The 14,418-nt window shown below is 46.2% G+C and overlaps 1 protein-coding gene across 4 annotated transcripts; it reads right to left on the bottom strand.

Moving 5' to 3' along the window:
* Positions 1-529: 529 nt before the first annotated feature.
* On the bottom strand, positions 530-12,424 carry MYCBPAP (MYCBP associated protein). Of its 4 annotated transcripts, none has more exons than XM_085304568.1 (20): positions 12,197-12,424; positions 11,318-11,445; positions 10,574-10,733; positions 10,383-10,486; positions 9,703-9,874; positions 9,278-9,393; positions 8,390-8,540; positions 7,915-8,030; positions 7,119-7,219; positions 6,562-6,597; positions 6,334-6,445; positions 5,801-5,987; positions 5,127-5,314; positions 4,408-4,554; positions 3,937-4,224; positions 2,954-3,075; positions 2,151-2,266; positions 1,541-1,671; positions 1,192-1,371; positions 530-689 (listed from the first exon to the last, which is right to left on the bottom strand). In XM_085304568.1, the coding sequence occupies exons 1-20, from the start codon at positions 12,318-12,320 to the stop codon at positions 585-587; spliced, it is 2,784 nt and encodes a 927-aa protein (XP_085160694.1). In that variant the 5' UTR covers positions 12,321-12,424; the 3' UTR covers positions 530-584. The 4 variants fall into 4 exon arrangements, with proteins under 4 accessions (XP_085160694.1, XP_085160698.1, XP_085160695.1 ...); XM_085304572.1 differs by having other exon boundaries at positions 5,127-5,206; XM_085304569.1 differs by having other exon boundaries at positions 6,334-6,442.
* Positions 12,425-14,418: the final 1,994 nt, after the last annotated feature.

Here is a 14,418-nt window from a genome sequence, read left to right as displayed (position 1 = left end):
CATTCCAGGTTATCTTTAGAGAAGACTGCTGTCAAAAAGTCCTGAGAGGAGACTAGACAAGCAGTGAAGAAAGGATGCTGAGGTCTCAGCCTATTCTCGTATAAGACAAAGTCAGAGGAAAAATAGGGCTGACAACTCAAAGAAGAAGAAATATGCAGAACCAAATTTACCCCAGAGATTTTAGTGAAGTCCAACTTGGGGAAAAAAAATTCTAAGTTATTGTCTTCATACTTGGGCTCAGGAGACACAGGACACTGCTCACTTGCTTGCTGGCCAAACAAAATTGGGGGGGGGGGGATCTCTTGTTGACTGGTACTTTTAAATTCTCCTCTCTTAGCAGAAATAATCAGCATTCTTTAGTCTTAATTGTTTCTGAGGTTGCAATATCTCATGCCTTGTTTTCTTCATGGTGAATGCTCTTCTGTAGAAGTAATAGATGATCTAGAAACAGTCTCCCATATAACATGACAGAAAAAAGGCACTCCAGTATTTATAATCACTTTGTCAGTTCATAAAGAAGAATGTCCACTTAACTGTGCAAACAGGGGTATTTATTTCCTTAAAAGAAAAGTAACAATTTATTTCTAGATAGAAAATGCTTCACTCTCTTGCTTTAGAGCATCTTTTTTCTTTAGATCCTCAAATAACATAACCATTTTGCTCACCATTGAATCCAGCAGCCCATAAACCTGCAGCAGAAATTAACAGAAAATAGTTACAGTGAAAATACACTAAGAAATCTTGATGACAAGACTGACAGAACACAGATATGGCTTCTCACATGTGAGCACATATACATATAGGCACACACAGAGCCACTTAAAAGTGGCTGCTTGCTAACAGATCTCAGCTCTAGCAATAAATTTTCTAGCTATGAAGTGTGTTTAACATTATCTGAGATGCAATTAATTCTGCTGATCCCTTAAGAGTCTGTAAGCATGCTGAAGACATCCCAGATAGAAATCCCGCATGTGGCTGGATTTATGTTAACAGATTGCAGGCTGGAATAAAGGACATCTGATCTTGTATTTTGCACTTAACTTTCTACAGAATCATGGGTATACGTTTGACAGTTTTCCAACTGATAGTTTTACAAATTAACAAAATGCTTACCTTTCCACCTAGCTTCATCATAAGCTTACAAACAAAGAACAAGAAATGAAGACAGATATAAGCCTTGGCCAGACTCACTTCAATATAAAGTTTTTCCTGGTATTTCCCAAACAAAATAGGGTCCACTGGCTCCTGATGAGGTTCTACTGTATCTGCAGCTACAGTTTCCACAGGTTGTGGTACCTCTTTCACCTCCTGGGATACACTGGAAGATTTTAGCTTTTTCTCATCCTTTGACCTTCTGCTGTTTGAACGTTCCTACTCAGGGACAAAGAGAAAAAACAAAGTACAGCGAGATGCACCGCAAAAACAACATCTCTTTTAAAAGACAAGAAGTGAGCTCAAATTTGGAATGCAGAGTCTTGGAAGACATCACATTGTCCCCAGAATCCAATGTGTACTTTTCAATACGCATCCTGACACATACCTCTTTCTCTTTCCCTGATGTCTTTGTTCTTTTTTTCTCTTCTTTATCCCTACCACCAACTAACCGTCTCTCTTCTTTCTTAGCAATTATTTTGTCTTCCTTTTCTCCTTTTACAAGCGGTTGTACTTCCACTACAAAAGAAAGAATTCCAACAATCCAAAAGCAACATTTTCACATTTAGACCCACTACTTCCATGCAATGTAAGTACATTATTTCAGCAACAATTTCTTCTTTTTATTAATCTGAGCCATAACGCACTGACAAAACCAGGACTTTGGAAAGTACTTTGTTCAAATAAGGACTGAACACGTCTAAAGTATATAGCAGAACAAGCTTGTATAGCAGCTAACAATGAGATAGGGGATTTTGGTTTAGTTTTGTGCAAGAACTAGGGTTAAATCTAGCTAAATTAAAAGGCATACTTGTTTTTATGATACCATACCACAGATCACAGTTTGCATCATGCCACATATTATTCTTTTCTGATACATTTTTGATGAAGGCTTTGAGGGGGGAATTGCTAAAGTTGCCATTTCAACTGAAATTCACCCAAGTTTTCTGGATTTTCAGTCCATAGAAATTGGTTGCCATGCTAAAGCTACCATTTACCTGCTTCCTCTGGAATGATGTCTGCACAGGTGTCCTTTTCAGGCATGCCAAGCAGGCCCCTCAGCATTACAGAGTGATGCACCAGACCATCAATTGTTTCACGCCACAACTGGAGACTGAGAAGCAAAAATATCAGAATCAGTAAGGGGACAATACAACAAGAGTTTATTATGGGGTCGAAAGGGAGAGGCAGAGCTGTCTCGTTTTACCCAGTGCCCATGAATGAAGGCACCTTACAGCTAAGAAGAGCTGCTGCTCTGCCCAGCTAACTCAACAAAAGAGCACCCAACATTAAAAAAAGCTATGTAAAGGGAGGCTAAATTACTTTCCTGAGTGTAGAACCTCCAGGGCCTCAATGTTTTGCAAGTCAATGGGCTTACATAGACCCATAAATATTACTGTGAAATCAGTCCTTCTCAGATAGAAAGGACTAGAGACTGTTGTGGTTACAGTGTTAAAGCTTGAGCAAGAAACAGACAGACTGTATAAGAATACTGTAATCTGAGTATAATGGTAGAGAAAATTACCCAATGGTTTTATAAATATAGCTTTGAATATTCTTGCCACAAATAATCTTGTATACTTCCCAAAATTACAGGAATTTAACATTCGAGACTTATCCCCAGAATAAAGTGGCATAAAGCTAGACAGCTGCTATAATTAATGTATAAAACCAGTGTAGAGAAGATCTCTAGACCACATATAATTATCTGCTCTCTGAATCACAAAGATTGCAATGGAGCTTGCTAAGGCTGTTGATCATAGCAAGTATGCACAAGGTTTATCTTGCAAAGGTAACGCACCAGGTTTGATACAAAAGATCTGACTGAGTTGGCCTCTGTTCAACACATAGCTCTAGCGATGCCTTATTGAGCTGGATCAGTGCTTCTTCTCGCTGTTCCTCCTCAGGAATTGACTGTATAGCCTGAAGTAACAGAAAACACAGGGTCAATGGAGCATTTCTCAGACCTCGTTCCCAGTCATCCAGACCCTGAATTCACTGGAGTACACCACATCTGTCTTCCTGGACACCAACCTGGACACCAGGGCCTGCAGGACCCTTACATACCCAGGTGTGGCCTGCTGTACAGCTGAGATTTGGCCAACGTGTATATGTGATCCAAGATCTGGGAAGCAATCTTAGCTACCCCAGAGACAGATTACCCCCAGTAAGCCCCTTTGCAACTTCAGAAGTACAGCTAGTCCTCATGCTGGAGAACAGGGATTCTAGTGAATTAAAATGGCTCAAAGTAAGGATTACTTATAAAGGCAGCTGGGAAGTCTCCAAGAGAGCACTGCAGAAAAACTGTGCTGACCGAGTCCAAACTTGCTTTAGTCTAGGGAGGTCTGTATTTTATCCATAGCCTGTTACAAGTGCCCCCCTTACTACTCTGATGAACAGGAAGGACTCTCCAAGGAGAGTAGCCTTTGCAAAAGTCACAGGAAGCTGTAGGATTAGCCTGCCCCCTCCTCTCCGCATTCAATTATAGGATGACACAAAGCTAATGGGGGATGATCTTAAAATATCTATTACATTGTCTGGCTCTCTTTTCCTCACACAACAGTCCTCAAAGCCTCTCCTGGGAATCTCTCTACAAGAACACTGAGGGTGTGGTCAGTAGAGACAAAATACTTCTTTGTGACACACATAATAAATCATCTCTAATACAAAGCACACTGGAAATAGACCTTTGGGGGGCTCACATGGGAGTGTGCCAGGCTATTTGTAAGGAAAACAAGAACACCATTAACTTATCATAGAGCTAGAGGGAATAGGGCCAACCACCTCCTTAAAGTCCTTGAAGGAAAGGTTCCATCCTGACTGGTTTGGTTCTTCTTCCTTCACATTCATCATATGACTAAGAGTGGCCTCAAGAGTATTCTTCTGAACTAGGACCTCCTCGCTGGAGCTCTTCTGGGCAAGGAGAGCCTCTGAGATACTCCTCTTGTATGTCATGTCCTCCACAGTGCTCTTCTGGTCTGAGGGCACTTCCTCCTCAGAGGCCGAAGGAACAGTCACGTGCTGTCTCCACAGTTTATGGAGTTGTTTTACCACTTGATGCTGATAATGCAACTTTGACAACATAAGGGAAGAATGTAAATAGAGAAATGAGTTATGCCTTTCTTCCACAAGTTTAATTCTTAAAGCCACCATGGCTGACTATGCCAGCCTCCAGAAACCCACGGATGCACCAGCACTGCAAGTCTTTCTTCCCTGCTATTTCAGCTGTGTAGCCCATCAAAAACAAAACTTCACCTCTGGATTCTTCTTGTGAAATAACTCTTCCTCTGTGACATAGGCATCCACAGGAGATGGGGTGCGCTCTGGGGTCCGAATCCGGTCAAGAAGTTCCTTCAGAATCTCTTCTACTATAGCAGCACCCTCTCGAGCAGCCAGGTCAGTCTGAGGCACCACAATAAGCACAACATGTCTGAGCCCCCACTCCATGTACAGATGCATGAATAAACCCCCACATTAGTAAAAGCATATATATACAAAGTTACAACAACAAGAATAAGTGCAAACCCCACTAAACAAAGCAATAGTTATAACAGCTTTCCAAAGAAATCTCACAAAACTCTCCCAGTAAAAATATACTTTTCAAAACACGGGTAATTTTCAATTTATACCTTAACAGATATTGTATTGTCTGACACACAGTCCCATCCCTGCTAGTAACTAATGAAATTCATTACCAAAGGAAAATCCATTTTTTAAAAGGACCAATGTGAATAATTTAGGAGACATAATCATGTCTTTATTAAGAACACTACAAGAGACTGTGGAGTTTGTTCTTCCATTTTATCTAGTAAACGTGATTAAGTATGTACAGTTGTTCAGCAAATAAATAAATCATTTCATTCTTGGCTCCAGTTGCATGGCAATAAAAATACCATGTCATCCACTCCCTCCCTTACTATGCAAATAGAGAATAAGTTCAAAGCTTATAGTTACCCAGTTACATGCTTAGTTACCTCCAGTTTCTCTCTGAGGTCAGCCAATTTATCCTCATACACAGCAATTCCCCACAGGGACACCTGCAGCAGAGCTCCTCCTAATAACAGAGGATGTGTCCTAAATTCCCAGGACTCACTGAAAATTCCTGCTTTCTCTGACTTGAAAAAAACTGAAAACTTCCTAGTTTCTCCAGGTAGAATTATACCTGCAAAAACAGAGAAAAGGTGCCAGTCTGTAAGAAACTACCTGGCTAACCCAATCATTTTCCGGACACCCCAATGAGTCTTCTGATCTCTTTTTAACAGTTTTGCCAAAGCTTTGCTGTTTATCAGACTTTATTGCTCCTTACAGATTTACTCCCATTCGCTATGTTACTGAACTGGCATTTTCTTCCACTGTATGCTCCTTTTCCAGTGAGCTCAGCACTCTCACTGGCAGATTATGCAGTTTGTGATCAGAAAATGATTCACTTTTAGACATTCTACCCATTTACATTCAGAGTGGGACCAAAATCCTTTTCTTTAAATCCTGAGAAAGGAATCTGCCTCATGCACCTCTTTTGCTGTTAGTCAGCTCTAAGGCCCACAGTAGCTTTCTAAAGAGAATCACCAACAGGCTTGCTCTGCCATTAGTCAGAATGTGTGCTCTGCGGTATATGTACAAAGGTCTCAGAGATCAGTAGTTCTCTTACCTGGTCTGGTATTAAAGTAAAAATACTGTATCCCCTTCTTTGTTTCTCTGAACGGGATTTGCTGGGGAAGCCTCCTCCAGCTATACCAGATGGCAGCTGTGCCATCATTGCTCACTGTCAGGGAGCTTTCAGCTCTTTCACCAGCCACAATCTCAAAGGTGAGCCGGGCAGCAATGCCAATTTCATCCTACAAGGAAGAGAAAAGGACAAAGATAACAATTTCTACTCTATCTGGCAGTATTTATCTTGTTTGAAGTAATACCACAAATACGGGGTTGAATCTTGGTAGGAGAACCAGGTAAGGCAGGTCTAGTCAAGCGGTCATTATATACAGCCTGGGAATCTGAGCTTCAAACGGCAGACACAGCAACTGCTTCTGCTTCGAGATCCCTCCAGAGCAAACGCAGGGATACTCTATTATGCTCAGAATAAATCGCTCATTCTCTGCCCTGGGAGTGATACTCATTGAACAGCTTTGACACTGGAACTAAAGCAGGCTTAACTTGACTGGACAATAGAAAGTGCATGCTTACCCTGTAAGAAGTGGTGTTGTTGATCCAGCGAGCAGGCTGGCCACAGAAATCTAAAGATGGGCCCAGGACTGGTTCTGGAACCACATCAGGATAGTCTGTAAAGGGGTCACTGCTAAACAAAACAACAGCCAGTGTTTCATGGAGCAAAAATTCGTTTAAAGATAGGAAAGAATCAAAGGGCTGTCACCATACAAGAAATAACTGCCCAACTAGTGCTTCTGTACAGACCTCTCTTTATGGACAGAGCCCTGCAGATCAGGTTCCCTGTAGGTAAACAAACTCCAGTTAGAGACTTGTCACCATCAAGGACAGGACAGCCAGAACAACACAAAGAAGAAAGACACCTGCCCCAGAAAAGCTGAGGGCATATGGCTGAATACGGAAAAATGGCGCTAGGGTTGTACAGGGGTGGGGAGAGCATGGATGTGGAAGGCTAGAAGACGACAACCGGATCGAGATAATTTGGAGCAGAATCTCCATCTTGTCTAAAGTAAGCTCTGGAGCCACACAGAAAAGACTGGAAGAAGGGCCAAAAAAACAAAACAAAACCAAACCCTCTCTGATTCTTGCTCTTTAATCATTAGGCCCCAACCTAAGGGACAAAGGAACTGCTTTATCCCCAAATCTGGTAATTTTAAAGTTAAAAAATGCCTTTTTATCAGCCCCCATTGAGACTTCTCTCTATTCCAGATAAGGAAAGATAAGGACACCCTTACAGACTGATGGTGCACATCCAAAATTCCTTATTTCTATTAAGAAGTACAGCTTTATGAAATACAACTTACAGGTTCACAGACTCTTCAGAGGTGGTGAAATGTGGAAAAGGCTGTGTTGAGACAGATGTGAAAGGCTGGCCTTTACCAATCACCTCCAGTCCATCCAAATCCTAGACATACAGAAAAAAGACTAACTTACAATTTTCCTTTTTATATAGAAAGGAAGTTAGAATATTAGACTAATATATCAATTTATTCCAGAACAAATAAAATGAAGTTTAAGTGTCTTGCTCCTAGGACTGTTTCTAGATGTAGCCAATGAATGTTTAAGAGAGAGAGGAAGGAATCAGTTCCGGGTCTTCTGAGAATCATAGATGACTGCATTCCCCACTACAAGTGTTGCAAGCATGGAAAAGCTCCCTTCTCCATTCCCACCACCAGGTTTCAGAAAGAAAAGATGAGACTTGTTCATTTTCTTAAGAGGAGGGGCTACCTGTCTTCAGGAAAAGATTTTGGATGCATGACTTCCAGGTGGGTAAAGATGTCTTCCTTCTGCTTGAGGCACTAAATATAAGTCCAGTGCTCAACAGGGTTTTTTTTCATTTGGTCTTGGCAGCTGCATACTGTTAGTTTGGGGTCCAATTCTGAGGCACTTAGCCCATTCCACGCATCACTTTGGGATGTCAGACATCCCTTTCATGGCTGTGATTCCCCCCTAGAACGTGAGAGCTTCCAGGTTAAGTACTACATGGCTAAGTTCTAGATTCTTATCCTTCTTCAGATCCACTCCCTATTTAATTTTATGTTACTCTATAGCCTGTGACAAGAAAAGAGCGATACAATGTGCTTGCTCCTCCAGTCTTACTGGTGCATAAAAATCCAGCTCCTCTAGGATAGATTTTAGCTCCTGCCGTCGATGTTTCAGGAAAAGACTCTTATCCCAGGTTAGACGGAAAGAGGCCTTCTTTGGAGGCTTCAAACCTGTGGAAATACCCAAACAAGAGCTCACTGCCTACACACCCAAACACCTATTTATTTGATGCTCTGACCAACTTTGGTCTCACAGTGCTTTAAAGATTGAGCCCCATTAGTATGAACTTTACTGCAGCAATACCCTGAGTAAGTCACAGAAGTTACAGTAATACAGTTCTTCCATGCAGTAAGTCTACCTCTGTAGTGACTGGGGACCAACCAAGCATGACTGGGAAGTACCTCTTGTTGCAACTATCAAAAGGGCAACAGTAATGTGAGCTTCTGTACTAGCAGGAGCCAGTATGTCATTCTGTTGCTCCACACTCATGCCCCATTACTGTGGTATCACCGCTCTGACATTCCCTTACTTGTTTCCATCCGGACAGTCTGAGGTTTCCCCACATGAGTGACTGGCTCTGGGTAGCCACGTTCTCTTTGAGTCAGTGTCATCATCAGGCCAGTGAGCTCATCTCCAATACGCTCGGGTTGGCTCCAGAACTCGCTCCCTCTTCGGTAGCCCTAGTGTGGAAAATAAGCCTCCCCATGATGTTTCCAGATACATACAGCCTGCCTGTTAGCTTCCCAGGGAATAGATACTAAAAAGGAGAAAGCGTCTCATTCTGTTTATAAGAATATTTTAGAAGTCCATAAATGAATCACTTTCTGCAGAATAAGCTAAAATTTCCGTTATGCTGCTGTCAAAGACAAAATAAGATCTCCTGCTACCTAATACAAGGGAAATACTAGCTAAATGAAGGCATAATGATATGAAACAACGCATCACATAGATGCAGATCCTTTGAAAGTGCTAAAAATATAAAAATTTAACTACAGGATGTGCCCATAATCCTCCTGATTTACCCACGCACCTTAATGAGCATCCCTAAAATTCAAGCTTGAAGCCATCAGATCTTTCTGGCCTTGGGACAGTAATTCTAGCACATCCCCCCAAGCCATTTCACCAGTGCATGTCAGCCCATGGTAAGAATCAAGACATGGCACTTGCCCATGAACTGCAGTTCATTAGTGAGGAGCCAAAACACAGTGCTGCTTTCCTCTGACTAGTGGAAATGGTACGGTTAATGTTTTTATTTTTTTAAATCACTGAAAGCTTTTCTTACATTCTAGGCTGAAAGAATTAGAGGACTTTGATAAATATCTAATGATAGCTCTTCAGAGATGTTATTCACAGCCCTAGTAGCTTAGCCTTTTCACGATGGCAACGTATCAGGATCCAGGGGAAGTGAGGCTCTCACCTTCCCAGGAAGCAGGGCAGGAAGACTACGGTCAATGAGGTCACGTTCTTCCTGGATTTGCCTGTAATCATCTGAGATGTTCATCAACAACTCATTCTCTGGCTTCTGCAGAATTTCTAAAAATAAGGAAGGCCATATCATCAGTGCTGCTCCTCTCCTGGGAACTCCTCTTGCCATTACTATTGTTTACTTGTAAGCTTCCTAGAACAAACCTCACCAAATCTACTGTCCTACCCACAGCCAGAGCCACCAGCTCACTTCCCTGCAGCCTCCATGATCCTCCTGAGGCACTAGCAGCATGGGAGCTCTGGAAACATGAGGATAGACTGCAACAGCATCAACTCCAGTCTGCTCTTGTTGTGATGCCATCTAGCTCCCCCATTTTCTCATAAAATTTCATACAATGAGGTCTCAGCTTTACTCACTTCCCAGATATTTCTCTTGCTTTTTCCTGATTTCCATATGACGATGCCAGTTCTGGAGAGCTTTGTGCTCTGATGGTGGGGTCTGATGAACCTTTTTCTTCTCTTCTCCCCATTTTTCTTTCAAAGCTACTGCTATAACATCTTGAGGAGAATCCTCAATAAATTCTGCTATCTGAAGAGAAAGGAAACATTAGATTAACCTCCCCATGCCCACACTGCTACCACAACAAAAATAGGAGAGGGGAGGAGAAAAAAAAATCTTCAGATTGACAGTACCCGCTCACCTAATCCCTCTAAAGGGAACAGAAATAGTGCATTACGAGCACACACACAGACAGTGGAACTCTGTCTGAGTAACTGGACTCAGGCAATAGTGTTGTTGCGTCACCAGTTCTTCCCATGCTAGCCTGACGCTGTCAGCAGGAGCACAAACGGAAGAGGAAGCTTCCGTAATTCTTTCTTTCATGACCTCCTCCTGCACACAGGACTTGTAAACCTGCTGGTGCAGTTTCTCTGAAGCAAGCACTCCCCATGTTGTCTAATGAGGCTGGGAAAACCACCTCTCAGGCCCGACCTGTTCCTGACAGGTGCTGAATTAAATCAAAAGGCACAGCACACACTGCATTCCACCTCTAGAGAAGTGTTGCACAGCAGCATTTTCATCACTTTACAAAACCAACCTGAGTGTTCCCTCTGGCTAAGGCTTCCCTTTTGAACTCCTGGAGACTTCCTAAAATGTGGTGAGGGAGGAGCTCTTCACAGCCATCACCGAATAGTCCCGGTCCTACAAAATTAAAAGGCAGAACCAGGTCACTAAAGGTAGGTTTGGCAAAACTAAAACTCTAAGGTAAGACAAGAAACTTAATCCTACCAAAAAAACTCAGTGGTTTCCCAGATGCCTTTGGAATAGCAGGATACGCTACTAGGAGTTGCACCTTCTTCTTCATCTCTTTGGGTTGATGTTTTCGAACCAGGAATTTCCTGCTAACTGGAATTCTCTCATCATTGCAGGGAAGGCGTGGAGGATGGAGCTACAGAAAATAAACAATCACCGTGTAATTAGGCATACACTGACCCATATCCATTCCTTCAGATCTTTTGGGAATAAGCACAGAAATTACATGACTCACGCATGGTCTGGGTAGCCCTACCTGTACATTTTGTTCCTCCACAAAGAGATGTGTCACAGGACGGTAGAGATATCAATTTAGTTACTGTCTTAATGCTCCTGACTACTGTAAAATTGGGGCAGAGAGAAGAGTTTTAAATGGCTTCTCAAGAATTTTCTGCTGTATCTCTTCATGTCAAATGCTTCTACTCACACAGGTGATAGTTACTAAACAACATATGCATCTCACAAGAGAATAACACTGGAAATGTAATTTTGAAGGGACAGTGACTTGCTATTCCCTTTTAAAAGATCATTTAGTATTCTTTTACGTTTAGGAACTGAGCCTGATGATCTGACAAGCCCTAAAAAGCAGGACGGACAAAATGGMATGAACTCCAAGGTTTTGTTTTAGTTCAAATAAATGTTCAGGATCCTCTGTTAAACATACAAAATAAAAGGAAAGTTTCAGTGAAGGTAGTTGTTTCTATCAGTAAAAACACATACTTTCTCCAGATCCTCCACCTTAATGGCGAGTGCTTGGATTTCATCTCCTTGCAGAACACACGGAACTGGCTCAGGCTCTTCTGCAATTGTTGGCGAGGACACTTCAAACGTTTTTACCTTCTTCTTGTCTGAAAGACAAGAGAAAGGACCTCTTCCTCAGCCTCCCAAGGAAACCTTATCCTGCTCTTTCAGTCCAGCTTCAAGTCATTTTCAGCTGAACTACTGTTTCAAGGTTTCATGGAACAATCAAATTCAGCATCCCTTGTACTTAAGGAATCAAACTCTGAGAAGCTACAAGAACCAAAGTGAGTCACTGGGATTCAGTTGTGTTATGCCCTTCACTCTAGATAAGAGGCAGTGAATTAGATACAAACAACACAGCTATGCACAGCAGAACAAATTCCAGAAATTTCCTACTCGGGGTTGCAAATGCAAGCGCACAGCTTCTGTGCAGAGCTCTGCTTTATTGCAGTCACTAAGCAGAACTCAGTTCTATACAAAAAAAAAGCTCTTCAGCAAACCCTGAATAGCAAAAAAGACCTTCAGCACCGTTTGCTGATTGCCAGGGCGAACCCGGCTCCGGGAATCAGCGGAAGGCAATCCTGTATCTGTTTTGTTCCTCCCATAACTCTTAACGTCCCGCCAGGACTTGAGGTCCTCTCTCTTGAGAGACATAATATGCAGCCTTTATGGTAAATAAGTAACTTAATAAATACGAGAAGCCAACCGTGCTGATAGGTGGCTACGCATTACTGCCTTGGATATACTCGGGGTGACCGAGCCAGCCCCGCGGCGCGGTGGGCGCCCGGGGGCCGCGCTGGGCCCCCGCTGCCCCGGGGCCTCCCCGCGGCCCGGCCCCCGGGCCCGGCCGGCCCCTACCCGGGGGGGTTTTGACGCGAGGCTCCTTCTTGGCCGGCTGGGCCGAGTCGGCGGCCGAGCCGAGCGAGGGCACCCGGCGGCTCCGCGCCTCCTTCCTCGAGCCGCGGCCGGGCGGCGGCAGCATCCCGCAGGCCGCCGGGCGCCATGGCAACGGCGCCGGGCCGCCACCGAGACGCCGCCGCGCGCCTAGAGAGGCACCTCCCGGACTCTACGTTACCGCTTCCGGAGGATGGTAGCGGGCCGCCGCTGCACGCATGCGCCCGCCGCCCGACGGCAGGCAAGCCCCGCCCCGGGGGGGGGCTTTCTTTCTTGCGCGTGCGCAGTGCGGGAGTGCGCCGTGCCGTGCCGTGCCTGCGCACCGCGCACTGTAGCACCCTGCACGGGCAGCGCCGTGCAATGCATGGGAGCGGTTACGTAATGCACGAGAAAAGGTGGTGCAGTGCATGGGGCAGGGCTGTTGAACGCAAGGGACTGGGGTGTGCAATGCACAGGGGAAAGTAATGCAATGCATGAGGGAAGGTTTTGCAATGCGTGGGGTTGGACAGTGCAGTGCAAAGGACAGGGCTGCGCAATGCATGGGTGGAGGTTGTGCAATGCATGGGGGAAGGTTGTGCAATGCATGGGTGGAGGTTGTGCAATGCATGGGGGAAGGTTGTGCAATGCACGGGGGAAGGCTGGGCAACCCATGAGGTAGGACTATGCAATGCAGAGGACAGGGGTGTGCAATGCATGTCAAGTCCTCACCAGGGCTTTCTCTTCAGCCCCTGCTCCTTGGCTGTTCAGCAGTCAGTCCCCTTCCTAGCTGTGTTGATGCCATGCCCCAGCCACGTCGTTTCCCCAGGCCTAGTGCATGCAGTTCCTGTGCTGCCCGCAAACCACCAGATTGCTGTTGGTTCAACCCAAAAGATTGGCCACGTTGAATTTCCAGAGCAACAGGAAACCCCAAGGGCAAGTTAAGCCATTTTGGGGTTTTGGATCCTTCAGTGATCCCTGCTGCTGTGCTGCCTGATCCCTCCTCCGTTGTGTTGGAAGGGCCAGTGATGATGACTCCTGCCGGAGAGCGTTTCGGTACGCCGTCCCCAGCGGCACGCAGCGAGCGGCAGCAGCTCTGCTAGCGCCGTGCTGTCCCCGTGCTCTCCAGTGCCGGTGCAGTCACGGGGGCCCAGCAGCAGGCTGCCCCAGCACGACCCCCCCCCCCAGGAGCAGGCATGGGCCCACATTTCCCAAATCCTCAAACACCCCCAGAAAAGTGCAGACTCGCAGGTGCCAGGCCTGGGGCTTTTCAAAATACCCCGAAAAGGCGCATGGTGCCAGCAGCCCCTGCAGAGCCGGCCGAGCCCAGCGGGCGACGCGCCTCCGCCGCACGAGCCCCTGGCCGGACGTCGAGGCTCTGACGGCGGCTTTTTGCCTGCAGCAGGAACAGGGAGAGATGCGCCCGGCGCCAGCAGAGCGGATCCGCACCGCTCTGGCAATGAGTTGACATTAAAACCAATGAATTTGTGTTAAAAACGATTCACGCACCGCGGCTGTGCACCGACGCCCGCTGCAACGCTGCAGGACCATTTCTTCGCTTTTTCTTCTCCGCAAGCTGCAGAGGAGGCGTGGGCCGTGCGCAGCCCCCAGCCAGCACCTCCTCCACGTGTGCGGAGCAGCCGTGCAGGGTGCACCCCGCGCCCACGTGTGCACCCGTCTCTGCACCCAGCCAGGTGGAGCAGGGCAGGCCCTGGGTGCCTGGCAAGGGCCTCGTGCGTGGCCCCCAGGGCCCCCACTCCCCAGGATGCTGCATGTTCAGGGCGCCCGTGCGGGTGAGGCAGGGCCCTCACCTGCACCCCCCAGCCATGTGCATGGCCCCAGGCCCCCACCTGCACCCCCCAGCCATGTGCATGGCCCTGGGCCTCCACCTGTGTGCAACACTCAGGGGCTGCTCGTGCACCCCCCCTAACATGTGCAAGGCCCAGGGAAGGCTACTCGTGCCCCCTCTCCCCCTCTGTGCAAGGCACGGGGACTCCCATGTGCAAACCCCCCCCCCACACGCCGTGTAAGGCACAGGGACCCTGCGTGCTCCCTCCACCTGTGCAAGGCACGGGCGCTCCCACGTGCACCCTCCACACGTGTGCAAGGCACGAGCAACCCACGTGTGCTCTCCCCACGTGCAACCCCCCCGCGCGTGCAGGGCAGAGCCCGCCCCCCGCGCGCGTGCCCGCCCCCGGCCCCGTGCACGG

The sequence above is a fragment of the Rhea americana genome, unplaced genomic scaffold (genome assembly GCF_003343005.1).
Source record: "Rhea americana isolate MKP2758 unplaced genomic scaffold, rheAme1 scaffold_21, whole genome shotgun sequence".
Taxonomy (NCBI): Eukaryota; Metazoa; Chordata; class Aves; order Rheiformes; family Rheidae; genus Rhea; species Rhea americana.
This window is presented reverse-complemented; position numbering and strand designations above follow the sequence as displayed.